The sequence below is a fragment of the Phocoena sinus genome, chromosome 11 (genome assembly GCF_008692025.1).
Source record: "Phocoena sinus isolate mPhoSin1 chromosome 11, mPhoSin1.pri, whole genome shotgun sequence".
Classification (NCBI taxonomy): domain Eukaryota; kingdom Metazoa; phylum Chordata; class Mammalia; order Artiodactyla; family Phocoenidae; genus Phocoena; species Phocoena sinus.
Window position 1 is genome coordinate 43,362,518 of NC_045773.1, and position 18,714 is coordinate 43,381,231.

An 18,714-nucleotide genomic window follows, 5' to 3' on the forward strand; every position below is an offset into this window, starting at 1 on the left:
AGCAACCTACAGGGCAGGTGGTATTATTCTCATTTTACAGATTTAACAACTGATGCTCAAAGCAGTTAAAGGACAAGTACCATTCAGTGCAGTGTATTAACGGGAAGAAGTTAGGGAGACAGAATTCAAATGCCACTCTACCCTCTACTAGCTGGCAAAAAGCTCCCTGCAAGAGGGCAGTAAGGATCGGGGACCATTCCTAGGTGTTAGGCTTTTCCCCCTCTTAAAAGCCTGTCTGTCTATAAATAATATAAGAATCTGTATTTTCTCCATCTGTGTAGGTAAGTAAGAGCGTATACAGGGAACTGTGAGTAAGCCAGTAACTAAGCCAGAAAAAATGTAGAAACTGTACAAGAGCAAGAAGGACTGATTGGCACTGATGATATGAACAGTAGCCAGGTGGAAGGTACAAGAAAATGTTGCCATATGATGGATTTTCCAAAACCCTGGGAGGAGGGTTGGCCATCTAGACCTGGTCCTCCTCTCCTCTGTCTGCCGGAAAAGGGAGTCTCTGGTGGAGCCCCCAGCTGTAATGGGACAGTAAAGAGGCCTAATAAACCAGAGAGTCAACCAAGGTGAGCTGTGTTGGGAGAAGAGCCTGGAGGACATGGGGGAGCAGGAGAGGGAAACAGCCGGGAAAAGACCGTGTCTTTGAATTGTTTATCAACCAGGCTCCCAATGTCATTGAGGCTTGACCAGACTACAGGTTCCCATGTGCAAGTAGGAATCCTTCTAACAAGGAAATCTGACCATTTCATTCTCCTGCTTATAGCTCTTCTGTATAAAGCCCAGATTCTTTAACATGGCAGCTTGGGCCCTAGTTTTTCTCTCTGACCTCCTTCCTTGCCCCCCTTCCCTACCACTAGACCTTTCCCCTTGCACAGTTCTGGGAACAGGCTCTCTCTCATCTCTGGGCATTTTCTCCATCAGGCTCTGCCTGGTGAAAACTGCCCCATCTATTAAATACATGCATAAATGATGAATCAAGTTGGAATTGGATCAGGCCTAGTCAGCTACCTCTTTTGGATTTTCCAGGTCTCAAGTAGCCACCTCCATTCCAATACAAAGGATTATTCCCTACCCAATGCCAGCTGGAGCCCAATCATGGTGAGGCTGTACAATGAACACATGGAGAAGATGGTGGTTGGGACGGGGACGAGACTTCCAGGTTATTTGCGCTCTTTGCAGTTCCTTAAAGACTTAGCTAGGATCACTAAAGCTGTCCCTGGTATGTTCACATCCCTGTATCAGGAGCACTTAACCTCGGCTGGAGCAGGGCTCTGGTTAGTGCAGGACTGTTGGCAAATCTTTGCTTATGTGTGTGCATTTTCCTCGAGGAACTCTGTGCCCCAGCCCAGTTCCAGCACCTCCTGTGTGGGCTACATTAGCCTGAGAGTCAGGTGCAAGGCAGTCTGGGCATGGTGATCCTAGACTCACACAATATTAGGCCAGAAAAGGAACGTGGAGGCCACCTTGTTCAACCTGCTAATTTTACAAGAGAGAAAACTGAGGCCTAGATAGGTGATGAAGTGAGTTTTTGGCAGAGCCTGGACTAGAATCAGGAATTCCTGACTCCTGGGGTAGTGCTCTCTCCACCCATGTCTGCAGTCACCCCGGCATCTCCTTATACCTGCCAGCCCCATCCTCTCTTGTAGACCAGACAGGTGCAGTCTCAGTGAGGAATTGGGAAGAGGCAGTGCCTGGGATTAAGGACCAGTGCCTTTACCCTGGTACACACAGGGTCGGAAGCTCAGTGATGCAGCCAGGGGGCAGTATCTTACTGACCCCTGAGGCCAGAAGCCAGAACCTGTTATGGACAGGACTCATGCTCCCTCTAGTGGTCAGTTTGAGCTGAGCTCTTGAACCAGTGAAGGACATCAGATGGAAAACAAACACCGGATCCCGCGTTGCAGAGACAGGAGCCAGCCGAAGTCTTCTAATTTTATATACCTAAGCAGTTATTCGAAATTCTGCTTTGAGATTCATGGTAAAAATGCAGGTGTTTGACAAGTCTTGGATTTTATATATCGGAGGCTTTACCTCTAATTAAATCCTCTAAATTATCCCCAATTCAAGTCATACTGTATAGACAAATTTCTCTGAAATCTCAGACCTGTGGCAGTGAGAGGGGACATATATATTTAATTTACAGAAAGGACTTTTGCCTGCCTATTCCTTGATCTGCCACAATCAATGCATTCAGATTAGTATTTATTATTCAGTTGATAGGAACAGCGGTGTCCCAAATTCACAGGCAGTTCACCCCTCACTGTCCCTCACACTGCTGATCTCATCCCTTCCTTGGAAGCTGCTCGTCTCCTTCAGAGGTTTATGGGGCCATCCCGGGGGGTGCAGATGGGAAGCTGAGGGCAGTGGGTTTCCTGAGGACCTCCTCCGGTTGGATGCTTTCTGCCCTGGAGACCGCACCGTCCCAAGGGTCAGACTCCAGCTCGACGTCTTTCTCACCGACTCAACTCTACTCTCCAGTCCAAATGGTAGAAGACACCCACCACTTCTTCTGGATCACAGAGATGAAGAAACTCGGCTTTGAGTATGTCATCTTCCACAGTGCCTCGGAAAAGAAGTGCATCTGCTTGCTCCAGCCTGAGCCCCTCCTGCAGGGGCTGCCTGGGTGAGGCACAGAGAGCCATCCCAGCCAGTAGCTCAAATGGGCTTTTTCTTGGTCAAAGAGCAGCGAGGGGTGGGGGTGAGAGGACAGTTGGTGGGTCCATGGCTGCCTTCAGCAGGTTCTTGGTTACTGCAGCTTTATTCTACTGACTCCCTGGGTAGGGAGGCTCTGCTAGCCCCTCGGTCACCCACCCGAGGTGTAGCCTCTCCCTGTTAGGGACTTCCTGAACCTCCTAAATGGCAGTGGAGTAAGCAGTGGACATTGGAAATAAGAAGGGGGAAAAACTATTCTTGTTCAGTGGCCAGTATATGCCAGACCCTGCACATGGAGATTTGGCTGTCTTAATTTAATGCCCACAAAAATTCTTAGGAGATATTCCTATCTTATGGATGAAGAAACAGATGGCCCAAGTGGTTCTCTGACTGAGGTCACATGGCTAGAAATGTGAGATTTAGAGTTAGGTCTCTCTGCCTGCAAAGCCCATGCTGTTTTCACTGCACCTTTCTAGTTCCCCCTGAGACCAACCCAAGAGGGAACACAAGATTCATCAGACTTTGTGGTTGGAGCTGGTTGTGGGGTGGGGAGTTTCTTCTGCTTTAATTTATTCTCTTCTAAGCAGGTGTTACTTGCTTCAGACAGCCTTGTTTGCTTCCCCTGCATTTCTTTGCTCTCACATGTCCGCTCTCTACCCTGAGCGATGCAAGAATCTTGTTCTGGATTGCAGGGAACCCTTCAGCATGTCACCACACTGGAACCTCGCCGTGCAGAGTGGAGTCCTGGGTGACTCTTTCTTTCCCTTTCTCCCCTCGTCTGCCCCTGCAGGGTTATCCATGGTGGCGCACTGGGGACCATGACAGACACGTTTTTCATGATGGTGTTCAACAGTGCCAAGGCAGTCGTTACAGGAACCATGACCATCACCTTCGAGAGGTCTGTTTCCTTGCCTGGGTTCAAGTTAGGAGTAAGCTGGCATGGGGTTATTCCATGTGTTGCGATGGAAGATGAGGGCTCATGTAGCAATCCTGAGTGCAAAGAGGAGTTTCTACTTTTGCTTTTCTCATGGACCAATCTAAACTTGTTAGATGTTCCTTTTTCATCCAAGGACAAGGTGATAAGCTTGAAGATGGGTTATGTGTTCCAACATAAAGATATTCTACATGGGATGATGATGAACTACTTTTGGCTGCCTCTCATTTAGAGAAAGCCAGCCCATGTGCCTGTAAATATTTACTTCAGTCCACAAATAATTATTGGGCCCCTACTGAAATGATAATTCCTGATATTTGACTAGTCTCTTGCGAAACATGCACACATTATTTTGTTCAATCTTTACTATAATCCTGGGAGGTCAGTACATTATCTCCAACTTGACAGATGAAGAAGCTGAGGTGAATACACAGCTAGCAGGTGACAAATGCAAGGGCCCCTGATATCTTGGAGTAGAACCCCAGGACCTCCACTCCGGCAGCCTCATCCTCCCACGGGGTCATCCCTCCCTTTCTCAGGAGACCAGCCCACCAGCCACTCTCCCCCATTGCTCTCTCCTAGACCACTCACCCTTAGCTCAGTGGTGAGGCTGGAGGCAAAGGTCACTGGCATGGAAGGAAGAAAGGTGTTTCTCTCTTGTGAAACCCAAAGCAGTGACAGGACCGTCCTCTTCGCCAAAGCTTCTGGTAAGGCCATTAGAATTCTTTTTTCCTCCTGTTTGTGCCCATCCTTGTGACCGGGCACAGAGGGTGACTTTCCACACTGCTGAGGGCACTGCCTACCCTGGGATACTCTTAAGGCTGCGTGTTTGGGGTTGGAGGGGATGCTCTCATGGAGAGGAGCCTCTATAAGTTGTAGGATAGAGGCCATCATAACACACCCATTCACCTCTCTGGGAGGCCAGTGTTGTCCAGTAGAAAAGTAGTTCGAGCCACAGGTGCAATTTTTAAAAATTTTATTGAAGTATAGTTGATTTACAATGTTGTGTTAATTTCTGCTGTACAGCAAAGTGACTCAGTTTTACATACATATGTTCTTTTTCATATTCTTTTCCATTATGTTTTATCACAGGATAACAAATGTAATCTTGTGTTCTAGTAAACATATGAAAAAAGCAAAGAGATAAAATTAATTTAATAATTATTTCACCTAATTCAATACACCCAAAATATCATTTCAACACGTAATAATGTAAAAATTATTCATGAGATTATTTTATCTTATTGTCACGTCTTAGAAATCCAGCGTGTGGATAACTTACAGCACATTTCTGGCACGAAATTTTCAGCGTTTAAAGGGAAATGTGGATCTGCCAAGACAATAAAGTTGTGTTTAATGGAAAAATATTCCACACCGCTTCGGGTTTTAATACAAATTAATTACAATTAAATCAAGTTTAAAAGTCTGGTCTTCAGTCACACTAGCCACACTTCACGTGCTTGATAGCCACAGTTGGCTACTGGCTACCGCATTGGGCAGAGCGAGTCTGGACTGTAACTACCTTCAGACGTGGCGCCCAGAAGCGTACCTCCCTGCAGACGCCCGATGCAGCTCCGGGCGCAGGGAAGCCCCGATCCTGCAGTTCCGGAGGTCTCCACGAGGTAGCACTAAGGAGCACACCCTCGCCAGCGCGCGACCCGCGTCCAACCCCGGAAGTTAAATTCCGCCGTTATACCTAGTTCCTCCGGCTTTCTCCACTCCCGGATGAACCCTGTCTAATACTCTCAAGTCCTGAAGACGGCGACGGGACAGGATGGGCAGGGCAGCAGAGCCTCGCAGTCTGCTGAGCTAGTGAAGAGCGGCGCCTGGAGCCACTCACGTGCGGTGGGCGTGCAGGTCCCGATCGCCGACCAGCGCAGACTGCAGAGAAGTCGCGCGGTAGAACGCGTCTCCCGGCTACCGCCATCGCGTCGTCTTCTCTAGAATCGTCAGGGCCGGGCCTGAGCTCCCACCGACGGCACCCCGGGCCCAGTGCAGTCGCAGGCCTCCCCTCAAATGATTCAGAAGTCACGCCCGGCGCTGCTGCAGCCTCAAGATGTCGGAGACAGGGTGGAAACGCTTATGGTAACCTGCGGGGAAGGGAAGGTAGGGGTTCCGGCATTGCCGGCGCGGGGAGGGAAATTCGGAAGGTTGCCGAGGGTCAGCGGCCCTCGGGGAACCTTTTCTGCCTCCGGGATGCGCGCATAACCCGTTGGGGACGTGGCGGCAGAGATGGAGTTTGACTAAGGGATTAAAAGAGGGGAGGGAGGGAGGAAGGAGAGAAGTTGCAGTCCAGTCCTTGGGATAGGCAAGCAAAGGTCTCGCTCCTGTATTGGTAATCTGGGTAGAGGTAGGCGGAATTGCCGGGGCCTTGGCCGGTGTCGGGGGGGAATGTGCCCGCGTGGTCCAGAGAGAGGTGCGAGCGCTACGGGACGTTGCTTTGAGTTGGATGCCTAGAATGACAAGTGGGAGGACACCTGGGTAGATATTTGGACCATTGCAAAGCCCGGCAATAACGCTAAGCCTGAGGAGAGATTGTTGCTCGAGCGAGGTGGGTTAGGGCTGCACAGCGCTCGCGGGCTGGACCAGGTGGACTCTCCCGGGAACCAGTGCGGATTGCCCTCGCCACGAGGCCACGCCCCTCCCGCGCCTGGATTGGCTGCTATGTTCGCGCCGCGGGGCTGCCATTGGTGGAGGCGGAGGCGGAGGCGGAGGCTGGGCTGGGCCGGCGAGGACGGTCTGGCTGAGTTGCTGCTAGCGGTGGGTGGAGGCGGGGTTGCGGCTTCGCTTTAGGCCGGGAGGGGCAGTTGGCCGTGGCTACTTTTCTCCCTGAGGTCAAGGTCATGGCCCACCTGCGCCGGGGGCAGGACAGGGGTGTGGGGTTTTTTGTTTTGTTTTGTTTTTTATCTTTAACAAAGGTGGAGGCGGGGACCACTCTACGTTTACATCTTATAACATGTGCTTACGTATTTCCTTTTGGGTCCTCCAGCTCTGGCCTGGAGATCTGAATTGGATTTGGGATATAGTTTTTTTAAAGGGAAGCAGGAGTGGCTTGTGGAACCTGTTTGCTAACTATTCAAGTGCTGCTTATTGCCTTTATGTATCTATGTATCATTGTTTGGTTGTTTTTGCCCTAACCCCCCTCAAAAAACAAACAAATAAACAAAAAAGCCAGCTGTATTATTTGTTTTATTTACCTTGAATAAATTTGGGCTGTTTAGGAAAAAAAAAATCAAGCATGCCTTAAAGGGTATGCCATCCACCATTGACAATATCTTAAAAATGAAAAGTGTAAATTCTATTTTTTTAAAACAATTATGTTACCTGTTTTGTTTTGTTTTTAACTATCAGAGGTTAATCTATACTGCTGGTTTATATTTTGCATCTGTTCTATGCTAATGGACCTGGAAAATTACAAAGTTAAAAAAGTTATGGGCCCTATGCATGTATCCACAAATATTTATTTAGCCAATAAAATGTTCAAGCAATGTGCTGTAAAAATAAAAACATTAATAGTTCCTGCAATGGAGGACAGTGTGTTGGGCGTTGGGGAGCAGTATACAGTAGTTCCATACACAACCTGTGAGAGCGTTAGAGAGGCAGCTCCAAAGAGAACTGCTTAGAAGCTGTAACTGCAGGCCATTCCTACAGCCTTACTGGAGTAAAGGGCTGGGGGAAGCCAGGGGAGAGTCCCCTGTCCAGGGATGTGGCCTGCAGGGCCCTCTAAGCTTTATCCTGTGGAATTGTGCTCAAGGGAGAGCCATGTGCAGATTTCCTGTTAGATGAAGTGATTCGTTCATTCTTTTTTTTTTTTTTTAATTTATTTTTGGCTGCGTTGGGTCTTCGTTGCTGTGCGAGGGCTTTCTCTAGTTGCGGCAAGCGGGGGTACTCTTCGTTGTAATGAGCGGGCTTCTCACTGCGGTGGCTTCTCTTGTTGCAGAGCAGGACCTCTACACGCACGGGCTTCAGTAGTTGTGGCGCGTGGGCTTAGCTGCTCCGCGGCATGTGGGATCTTCCTGGACCAGGGCTCGAACCCGTGTCCCCTGCATTGGCAGGCGGATTCTTAACCACTGCGCCACCAGGGAAGTCCCTGATTCATTCATTCTTGATTGTTGAGCACCTGCTGTGGACCAGGCTCCGTGGTCAGTGCAGGAGGAACCACCATGAACAGGACAGTCCAGGCCTCCTCTGTCCTTGACCCTCAGTCATAAGGCAGGTGGGCTCCGGTGCCGTGGAAGCACTGAAGAGGAGCACTGAACGCGAGTGTGGGGTTAGGGTAGATCAATGGCAGGGCGTTCACTGGGATGGAGTGCCCTGGAGGAGAGGCACATGGGGGGTGAGGAAGAAAGATGGGTTCAGGTTTGGAAATGTCAACCCGCGGTGCCTGTGGGCCGTCGGATTAAGTGGATATGGGAGTCTGCAGAAGACAGCTTGCAAGTGTGGACAGAAGGGTGGAAAAGAAGAGGCTCTGCATGTGAAGGCGGAGAGGCCGGGGAAGTGGGAGGAAGATCAGGACAGTGTTAATCCCAGAAGCCAGAGGCAGAGCACATTTCCAGAAGGAGCTGGTGGTGGTCAACAGCCAACAGCAGAACGCTGCTGAGCTGCCTGGGAAGTGCCCTGGACTGTCACTTAGACTGGGAGGAATGGTGGAAAAAAGCATGAACTTTGAGTCTCAGCCAATAGCTTTAAACCCTGTGACTTAGGATACATTGTCATCCCTGTGAGCTCCAGTTTCATCTGGAAAATGGGTTTGAACATCTAGCTCTTACGAGCGTTGTGAGATTTCGAGGTGCTGTATGTATATGGATGCCTCACCCCAGCCTGCTCTGGTAGCGGGGGTTGGCACTGCTGAGGCTGGAGACCCCCAAGGAGATCACTAGGATAGATCAGTGTGGGGCAGGCTCTGGGAAGAATGAGGGGTCATCAGTAGGAGTTGGTCATGAAACAGTAGGTAGATCAAGGAGTCTTATTTGTCTCCCAAATGTCCTGCTGGGACATGAAGGAGAGGCAAGCGTGTGGAGAACCGTGGACAGAGTTTCCATTAGGGGATGTTGAGTTTGAGATGCCTACAGGCCATTCGAGGGGAGGTGGGGGAAGCATGGGGACAGTGGACTCGGGAGAGAGGCTGAAGTGGGCTGGAGGTGTGGGCGTTGCCGGCATGTGTGCGTGGAGCATGGTGTGGTGTGGAGATGAGGGTGCCCTGAGAGGCCGCAGCTACGGGGAGATAAGAGGAACAGCAACATCTGTGGCTGGGGAAAGGAGGCTTAGAAGGGCAGCCAGAAACCACAGAGAGAGGAGCGGCGATCAGCTGTTTCAAATGCACCAGCGAGGCCAAGTAAGAGAAGGCCACAGATGGGAAAGGGGTCCTGGGATATGGCAGGTCCTTGGTGAGGCAGCTTTAGTGGAGGGGCTTACCTGGATGGCAGACTGGGGAACCTGAAGGGTGACTAGTGAAGAGGGAGTGGAGATGATGTGGCATCAGGCTGGAAATATGGGGGGCTTTCAAGCTTGTTCCAGACAAAGGAGAAGATGTCAGTGGAAGTAAGAGGCTGAGTATGCAGGGAAGAGAGGCTCACTGATGCCACAAAGGTTCGGATGAGGCTGAGAAACAAAATTCGTGGGAATATGGGTTAGCAAAAGGAGCAGGACACACATGTGATGAAGCTGTTCCCATCTGGCTTGGTTGTACTAGTGGTCTTACCTTTGATGCTTGGAAGGCTATTTGAACGTGCTTATAAGCTCCAGTATTTATTATATGAACTTATTAAGTCCTTTTAAGGAATTCCAGTTATAAATTGAGACTTGCTCTTTTGGTGAAACGTGGAATAATCTCTCTTCTCTGTGAAACAAATACCACAGATTACAAACATTTTGGTTCCGGGTAGGTAGTTTTTTTGACGTGTATAACAGGCAACTTCATCTTAATAGCATTTTAGGACTATAGTATGCCATTTATTAAAAAGTAATAGTGCAAATGCCATTTAATGAGAAGAGAGACAATCTTTGGATGGAGTTTGCCAAGTGTCTCCTTTGGAAAAGAGGACATTTGTTTCCTGCTTGGATTTTTAAGTGTGTTTTCACAACCATTTGATTGCATCTGGATTCTGGGGCGTGCTGTGGGGCCTCTGGAGTGTGCTTGGGGGAAACACAGTCAGTCTGCGAGGCAGTCCTGCCCTCCTGGATGCCGCCTCTCAATTAGACAGTGTGTGTGACTCTCCTGGCTTAGAGGACAGCCAGCAAACCCAGGAGTGGCTGCTGGCCTAGTGGTGTCCCTGCGATCTATTTAGGTCCCGGTGAGACGAATGGGTATATGACGGGGAAAGTTTTACATTAAGGAAATGCATGGGTTTTACAGGAAATGGCACAGACGTTTCACATTGTACCTGCTCACTTATGGTTTCACTTCCTTTGTCTTACTCCTGTAAATAGCCTGCAGGCCCTACAACCAAGGGAACCTGAAACCAGCAGTTCAGAGTTAAAACACTGTCCAACTGATTTTTGCTTTTGTGACGAGAAGGAGTTGGCCTGTAACTTACCGTCAAGACAAGTAGGGAGGTGTGGCCAGTGGCGTAATTCACAGATGGAAATTACTGTGTTGCTCAGTAGGACCAAAGTTATCCATAAGTTTTTAATTATCAGTAATTACTAAAGTTGTTATCAGTAAGACCAGAGAGCTACCTCTTGGAGTATACTGTGCTCTCAATAACATTCCAACACTGTTCGTTCCTGGCTATGCTTTTCCCTTCTGTGAAGTCTGACGCTAATACAGGGTGCCACCAGGTGAGTTTCTAAGAGATCCTTATAGAGAACTGACTGGTCCCGGTGTGACGAAGGCTGGGACAAAGCTGCTGACACACTGTTCTCTTGCCCTGCAGTTGCAGCCCGTGATCAAAGCTTTCCTGTGTGGCTCCATCAGTGGGACCTGCTCTACCCTCCTTTTCCAACCCCTGGATCTCCTCAAAACGCGCCTGCAGACCCTTCAGCCCTCAGCCCATGGGTAAGGCCTGCTGCCCCATTCCCCCGCCCCCTCCCCCCCTTTTCACTGAGGACCTGGTTTCAACAGCTTCTCTCAGACACTGGCACATCTTTACTGTGTTCAGTCAACTTGCATTCTGTTAGATGAGCGAAGAGAAACACAGGCCAGGCCGAGCTTCCATGTGTTTTATATATACTCTTAATTAAGTGGGGTCCTTCCCTGAGTAGCTTCCTGGGATCTGCCTTGGTGACGTTTGCATTTTACTGTGCCAGCCTGTAATGTCATAACTGTGCTGCCTGGCACAAGCAGTGGGTGGTTTTCTGGAAATAAGATAGGTATTGAGTATATCTTGTGTGCCCCCTATTGGGCTCAGCCCTGTGGGAAGTGCACAGAGTGTATGTAAAATGAGAAGTTATCCCGTTGCTTGCAGTGTGAATGGACAAAGAATCATGCACCTGCCACATCATGAACGCATAGGAACTCAGTAACTCCAGGGTGCCTTTTAGAGATTCTTAAGTGTTCTAGAAAGGAGTCCATACAGAGAAGTCTGTGAGTGGGGAGTTCTTTCACAGGGATGTGGTCTAAGTGATTTTTCCTTCCTTGCCTCCGTTTTGTCTGCCTTCAGATCCAGACGTGTTGGGATGTTGGCTCTGCTCTTGAATGTGGTTCGCACGGAGAGTCTTTTTGGCCTCTGGAAAGGGATGTCCCCCGTAAGCTGCCTTTTGGGTCTTGTCTTGCACCCCCTCCTTTAATAACTAGCCGTCTCTCATCCACCTCACACCTCCTCTCTTTTAAGGGTACGTGAGGTTGGAGGTGGTGGGAGGGCCTTTCTGGTCTTCCTGTCCGTCCCTCTCACTGTCGCTGGCTTCCATTTGAGGGCCCTGGGAATAGCACACCTGTGCATCCTGGGCACGGCTTCTTAGTGCAGCATGAGGTCCTAGAGCAGAGGCAGCTGGCGCCCCACCTGTGAACAGACCTTGCCCTTACCCCTCCAGTGCCTCCACACCTGCACTTCTTTGCCTAGACAGCTTTTTCTGGCCTTAGGAACTCACTTTCCTGGAAATGGCAGGGAATTCACGCTCACCCCAACCCCGCAGCAGCCCTTAACCGATGAAAGACGAGAGCTGATGTTTAAAACTTCCCTTCCCTCCTCAGGTGGCAGGGTAACCTAGGATACTGATTCCCAGAGTTCCCCAGAGGGATTCCGTTGCCCATGGCAATAACTGATGAGATGACACACTCTTTGTTGGCTGCCTTCTCTCCCATCTCATTTCCCTACTCTCCCATTGGTGTTCCCTCCACACCTTAAATCGACTCCTTGCATGCGAATCCTGGGTCTTCTTTGGGGAAATCCAGCTCAGACAGGATCTTACATGTTGGTGTTTGATTCCGTTCCTCCCTCCGACTTGTTCTGCAGTCCATCGTGAGGTGCGTCCCTGGCATTGGAATCTACTTCGGCACTCTCTACTCTTTGAAGCAGTACTTCCTGCGAGGCCATCCCCCCACTGCCCTGGAGTCAGTCATACTGGGGGTGGGCTCCCGCTCTGTCGCGGGGGTCTGCATGTCACCCATCACTGTGATCAAGACACGGTACGAGGTGAGTGGGCAACCAGAGACACCAGGCTCTTGAGTCAAGTGGTCACTGATGCCACCTCCCGATTTATAACCTAACACAGGGTTGATGTGGTCGGAGAACTCATCTGTGTAGTCAGGCCAAGCACATGCAAACCAGAGCCGCCAGGGCTCCGGTAATGCACCCTGAGGATGGCTTCGTTCAGTGCGCAAACCCAGGGCCACTGTGCCAGCCATTGGTTCTGTGCTTCCTTTGCAGAGCGGGCGGTACAGCTATGAGAGCATCTACGCGGCCCTGAGGAGCATCTGTCACAGCGAGGGGTACCGGGGTCTCTTCAGTGGCCTGACAGCAACACTCCTTCGTGATGCCCCCTTTTCCGGAATCTACTTGATGTTTTACAACCAGACCAAAAACATTGTGCTTCATGGTACGGGTAAAGGAAGGTGTGGTGGGAAGAGATATCCCTTGAGAGATCACATCCTCACCACTTTCTCTGAGACAGGAGACTATTCGTTGTTCTTAGCAGCTCCAGATTCTTATCCTAGTTTTAGAAACCGAGCCATATCTGCATTGTGTCAGGCATGGGACCCGGTGCTGGGATGCGAGGGCGGCCATGAAGACATGGTCCCTGCCCTTTTGAGTTTATAGCTTCCTAAGGCAGACTACTGATAGTATGTAATTCTTGAGTCGGGGAGAGGGTAGGTTAAAGCTCATTTTGCATAGGTTTTGCAGCAATACTTCCCACATTTGCCTGATCTGGGTCCTACCCAAGGCATCCTAAATCAGAAGCTTTGGGGTAAGACCTCAGAGACTGTATTTTTCAAGAAGCACTTGTTGTGATTCTTATCAGACAAGCTTGGGAAATCCAATGGCTTAGGAGCTAGAAGAAAAATATTTTCATGTCCCTTGCTGTGCTCTTGGCTAACATTGTTTTGAGCCCTCCTTTTGGTTGGAGAGAAAGGTGCCAAACCCCTAGCATTCTGGCAGGCCCACGCTTCCAGAAAGCTCGTGTTGTCAAGACATGGGCAAAATCGACAGGCAGTAAACATCCACCCAAGCAGAGCCAGGCATTGATAGAAACACATCCTATAAAGTGAACCTGCATTCAGTAAGGTGTCTATGGATAATGTGAGCAAGGAATTGCAACCAAAGTCGTTTAATTGGGAAAGCCAGAATGCCACCCCCAAGACAGTGGTGTCAGTTGGAGTGCTTTGGGAGATTTGCTGCTTCTCCCCAGGCACCAGGAGGTGTGACACTACAGGTCACAGCCTTACCTTACAGGAGAAAGTTAAGGCAATAAGGGGGCTTGGATATACATTTTTAACTTCTTCATCCATCCTAAAAATTTTTTTTAATTTGGTATTTAGAAATCATTTTATGCTTACCAAAAAAGCCACAAGAATAGTACCTATAACTCCATAGCTCATTATTCTCTTTCTATGTGTATAATTGTTTTCCTCAAACCATTTAAGAATAAGTTGCAGACATGATGCCTCTTTACCCTTAAATACATCAGTGTGTACTTCCTAAGAACAAATGCATCCTTGTATAACCATCGATAGTTCTTTCATCTATAGTCTTGATTTCTCCAATTTTCCCAATAATGTATTTTGTAGCAATTTTTATTTTTTATTTTCAAGAGTATAAGCCAGTTATATAACCTCAGTGTGGGTTTCCCTGATGTTTCCTTTCAACTAGATTCATTTACACCTTTCTAGCAAAAGGAGCACATAACTGAGGTTGTGTCTTCAGTGCCTTATATCAGGAAGCTCATGACATCCGTTTGACGCACTGTGGGTGATGTTAACTTTTTATCACTATAAAAATAGTGTCTCCACTGAAAACTCAATTGTTTGTTCTTTTGTAATTTCTAAGTATCTCTGTGGGGAGATACTTTGAATATATAAATCTATATAACACTTCCTGTCCTTTCATCCATATATTTTAGCATCAGTGAATGACTCTTGCCTGAGTCAATTATGCTGATGGTTGTAAAAAGGTGAACTTTTCCATTATCCTACTTACACTGATTAGTTTAGATTTTGATTTCTTAGCCTTGTTTGCATCCAGACCCTTCTGGCTTTCAGGAAGAATTAGTGGGCAACTTGACATGGATATCTGATGAATGTGGGATTTATTTATAACTGAATGTTGCCTTTGTCCTGTTTCAGACCAGTTGGATGCAGTCCTTGTTCCCGTTGTAAATTTCAGTTGTGGGATATTTGCTGGGATTCTGGCCTCACTGGTAACTCAACCTGCAGATGTTATCAAAACTCGCATGCAGCTCTCCCCAATGAAATTTCGGTGGATTGGCCAGGCAGTGACACTCATTTTCAAAGTAAGGCTTTAGAATAAATATTGGTTCATACTGTGGTTAAGGCTTTCTCTCTCAGGCAGTAGCTCTTATCCTTTACATGGTAGAAACACCTGGGAAGCTTTTAAAACAATCCCGATTCCCAGCTCATAACCTGGGCTTATCATATTAGAATCTCTGGAGGAGATGAAACCCTGGCATCAGTATTTTAAGTTCCCTGGTGATTCCAGTGTGTTGCCAAGGTTGAGAATCACTGCTAAAAATCTATGGTTGTGGGATTTTCTGTTGTTGTTGTTGTTTTGGTTTTGTTTGTTTAGGGAGGGAGCCTGACATTAGGACAACATGTGATATTTGTTAAACATGCATATTGTTGGGCTCTACCCCAGACCTACCTAGTCAGGAGATCCAGGAGGACTCCTTAACCTAATCAAGGATCTAGGAGAAAATGTAGTCAGAAAAAAATCACAAGCACATTGTTTTGTTTCCAGGAGTTCGCACTAATGCAAATGGACAGATGGTATTGAAGATAAACAGTATAGTAATTGTAAAGTACACTAAAATGCTATTTAAAAGCCACTGAGTAAGCCCTTTGGGAACGTACTGTTATCAGATATTCTTTTTGAAAGTAAATTCGTCACCTAGATCTTTAGATGTTTCTGTACTACTCAATTTTTGTATGTAGCACAGGAAACAAGTAGGCATCTGCAGCAAGTATCTGCCTTATCCTAGATATAAGCAAGTATTTGTGAGTCAGATCATATTCATCACACGGCTTAGGTTGCCTGCTTCCTTATTCTCTATACCTAAAATCATGAAGTTTGAAAAGAGAGTCTTCAGTATATGTGAAAATGGTAAGATTTTCAGCTAAGAAATAAATTCCCCTGGATGGAGCAAGCCTAAAAAAAGATAAAGCTTAGCAACTATTCCAAAAAAATTTTTTTTTAGTTTATTGCCTCCTTGGACCCAGTATTCATAGTTTTAACATTATTTATAAAAGTCTAAAAAGTAAGACTTAACAATGGGGTAATGCAGAGAGAGATCCTCACTCTCGTGCCAGGTATATGAGTGTATTGCTGCTTTAGTCCCAGAGTTTTGGCCTCCATTTTCCTCCTAGGATTATGGGCTGCGTGGCTTCTTCCAAGGCGGTGTCCCCCGGGCCCTCCGCAGAACTCTGATGGCAGCCATGGCGTGGACAGTCTACGAAGAGATGATGGCCAAGATGGGCCTGAAGTCCTGACCGAGCCAGGACCAGGCAGAGATGGGATCTGTCGCCCTGCCTGTTTTCTGCCAAGGACCTCTTCAACTCACTACCCTGGAGTAGGACGAAGTCCTATCTGGAGAGGCAGGCAAACACGTCACCTTCGGTTACCCAGCTCAAGAAGAGAATAGGTGGGTCCGACTCAAGCCTTCCAGACCTCCCAGAAGAGGAGTCACTGACATGGACATCATTTTGGGGAGTTAGGAGAAGGGTTTGCATACCCTGCAAGGCTACTTGAAAAGGCATTTCCAGAGAGTGCTCTGTCTGGTGTCTCTGCTCAGCCACCCACTACACCACAGTGCCTCTTTGGATCTGCTCTTGGGCAGTGCAGCGCCAGGGGTGCTGTGGGCCGCCTGCAGTGGCGGAGGAGTTCCAGCAGCCAGGCTGGATCTGCCGAGAGAGGAGTCACTGTCACCAGGCTGAAGACTGCCTCTGAGGTGATGTTAGGATGCGGAAGCACAGATGTCACGACTTCATTGGTTCCTCATCGACTTCTCAGAGGCTCCGGAGAAGGGGGGCAGTGGCTTCCTAGCCCCTAAGTGTCCAAATAATATTGTTTGATCTTGGCTCCTGCACTGTTTCAACTCCAAGTTACTCTGGCTTTTTTCTGCAGCTAAAGTTGGATAAATAAAGTGAAGCACTTTATCATTGAAAAACCTCAAGTGCCACGACTCTGCTCTAAAATAACAAAATAGTCTAAGGTGGCTGACTCTTGATCTGTATAGGTCCTCAAACCTAAAATTTTTAAAAATAGCTTTATTTTATATATCATACAATTCATCCATTCCAAGTAGACAATTCTGTGATTTTTTTAGTAACTTTACTGACTGGTGCAGCCATCACCATAAATCAGTTTCAGAACACAGTCACCCCCCCGCCCCCAATAAGATCTCTTATTTACAATTAACCCTCGTTCCCAGCCCCAGCACAGCCCAGGCAGCCACTGAACGGCTTTCTGTCTATAAATTTGCCTTTTCTGTGCACTTCCTACATAGTCATACACTATGTAGTCTGTTGTACCTGGCTTCTTTCACTTAGCATAACGTTTTGGAGGTTCATCCATGATGTGGCATGTTCAACAGTTTATCCTTTTTTTATGGCCAAATAATATTCTATTGTGTGCCTATTTATCCATTCATCAGTTGATGAATGTGTGAATTGCTAGCACTTTTTGGCACTTGCGAATATTGTCACTATGAACATTCACGTATGAATCATTTGTGTGGACATACATTTTCATTTCCCTTGTGTACATGCCTAGGAGTGGAATTACTGGATCATGTGGTAACTATGTTTAACCATTTGAGAAACTACCAGACTGTTTCCAAAGTGGCAGCACCATTTAACATCACCACCAGAAGTTTATGAGGGTTCTGATTTCCGCACACCCTCCTCAACACTTGTTATTGTCTGTTTTATTTATTGTAGCCATTCTAGTGGGTTCTATCAACTTTCAAGCTTAGGAAGGGGCTGTTGTTTTATCCAAACAGCAGAAGGGGGAAGTTTGATCTCCTGGTTAAGAACATGGGCTGTGATTCAGGCGGCCCAGGTTAAAAGGCTGGCTCTCCACCTACTTAGACACATTTGAAGTTGTCCCCAGGGGATGGGGATAGTAATATTTCCTACCTCCCAGGGTGGTGGCAAGGGTTAATTGAGCATATGTTTCTGGTGCATTACATTAGTTTCCTAGGGCTGCCACAGCAAACCACCACAAGTCGGGTGGCTTCTAACAAATTTATTCTCTCAGTTTGGAGCCTACAAGTCTGAAATCAAGATGTCTGCAGGGCCATACTCTCTGAAGGCCCTAGGGGAAGATGGTTCCTTGTCTCTTCCAGTTAATCCCATGGTGGCTGGCAGTTCTTGGTGTTCATCAATTCAACCTCTCTCTCTGTCTTCACAATGCTTTCTCCCCCGTGTGTCTCTCTGTCCAAATTTGCATCTATTTTTAAGGGCACCAGTCATTGGATCAGGGCCCACCCTACTCCAGAATGACATCTTGATTACATTGCAAAGACCGTATTTCCAAATATGGTCATGTTCATAGGAACTGGGGGTTAGGACTCCAACGTATCTTTTTGGGGGACACAAGTCAATTCATACATATTAAGTTTAATGATTTATAAGTTTAGGTTAGAATGCCGTATTCCAAATTATAATATGGAGAGGAGTATGGGAGAAGTCAAACCAGGATCCTAATCTCCTAGTGGTACCCAAGCCACCAGTGCTTGGTGACCTATGTGTGTGAGGCTGTGTGCTGGGGAAAGCAGGGGAGCACCTATGGCTGGAAATGGTGTGCTTGGGGCAGCAGTGCAGGGCAGGCAGCTTAACACAGGTGATTGATGGAGTGCCTGCCGCCTAAGGACTTAGCCTCTGAGGCAGGATGTTCAGGTTTCTTGGCCTCTTCAGTCTCCCTGACCCTCATCTTGGGCTCTGGGAGCCTAATGCCAGTGGGGCCCGGCCACGGGCTGCTGGGAGTGGAGGGGCAGAGATAAGCCCGAGAGGTGCAGGCTTCATCCCAGTGCAGATTTGCTCGCCTTATACACAGCTGGTGAATTTCAGCCACCAGAGGCCCCTCCCTGCTCTTCATTTGTTCTGTTGGGGGCAAATCATCTTAAAATTTGGAGAAATCGTCTCATTTTCTCTAAATATGGAGTAAAACTGAAATTTGCCATTATGAACTCTGATTCCAGAGGCAAGTGGCCCTGGAGTCTACATATCCCAGGCCCCCAGAATTTTTTTCCTCTCCCGTAGTCTCCCACAAGTATTAAAAGTTCAGAAAGGAAGTGGCTAGTGAGCTTCAGAGGGCTTTGGAAACACTGCCCAGTGCCCTCCCCCCACTATTTTTTTTTTTTTAAATTGATTCCTTCTTGGCTGCCTTAGACTTAAAGCAAATTATATAGGGGCGGAGCTTTGTGGGAGTAAACAGTCATCTGGCACTAGAGATAAGGCCTAGTAAGGCAGGAGGCAAAAAGGACAGAAGCAAAGCTTTCAAGCTGCT

The 18,714-nt window shown here is 47.8% G+C and overlaps 1 protein-coding gene across 4 annotated transcripts; it reads left to right on the forward strand.

Annotated features, from left to right (window-relative positions):
- The first annotated feature begins 5,274 nt into the window (after window positions 1–5,274).
- SLC25A38 (solute carrier family 25 member 38) lies at window positions 5,275–16,372 on the forward strand. 4 transcript variants are annotated; one of them, XM_032649942.1, is made up of 7 exons: window positions 5,275–5,680; window positions 10,471–10,592; window positions 11,197–11,281; window positions 11,989–12,168; window positions 12,403–12,571; window positions 14,316–14,482; window positions 15,573–16,372. In XM_032649942.1, the coding sequence occupies exons 1-7, from the start codon at window positions 5,612–5,614 to the stop codon at window positions 15,693–15,695; spliced, it is 915 nt and encodes a 304-aa protein (XP_032505833.1). In that variant the 5' UTR covers window positions 5,275–5,611; the 3' UTR covers window positions 15,696–16,372. The 4 variants fall into 4 exon arrangements, with proteins under 4 accessions (XP_032505833.1, XP_032505832.1, XP_032505835.1 ...); XM_032649941.1 differs by having other exon boundaries at window positions 5,296–5,701; XM_032649943.1 differs by lacking the exon at window positions 5,275–5,680 and adding an exon at window positions 8,704–10,375.
- The last annotated feature ends 2,342 nt before the right edge of the window (window positions 16,373–18,714 follow it).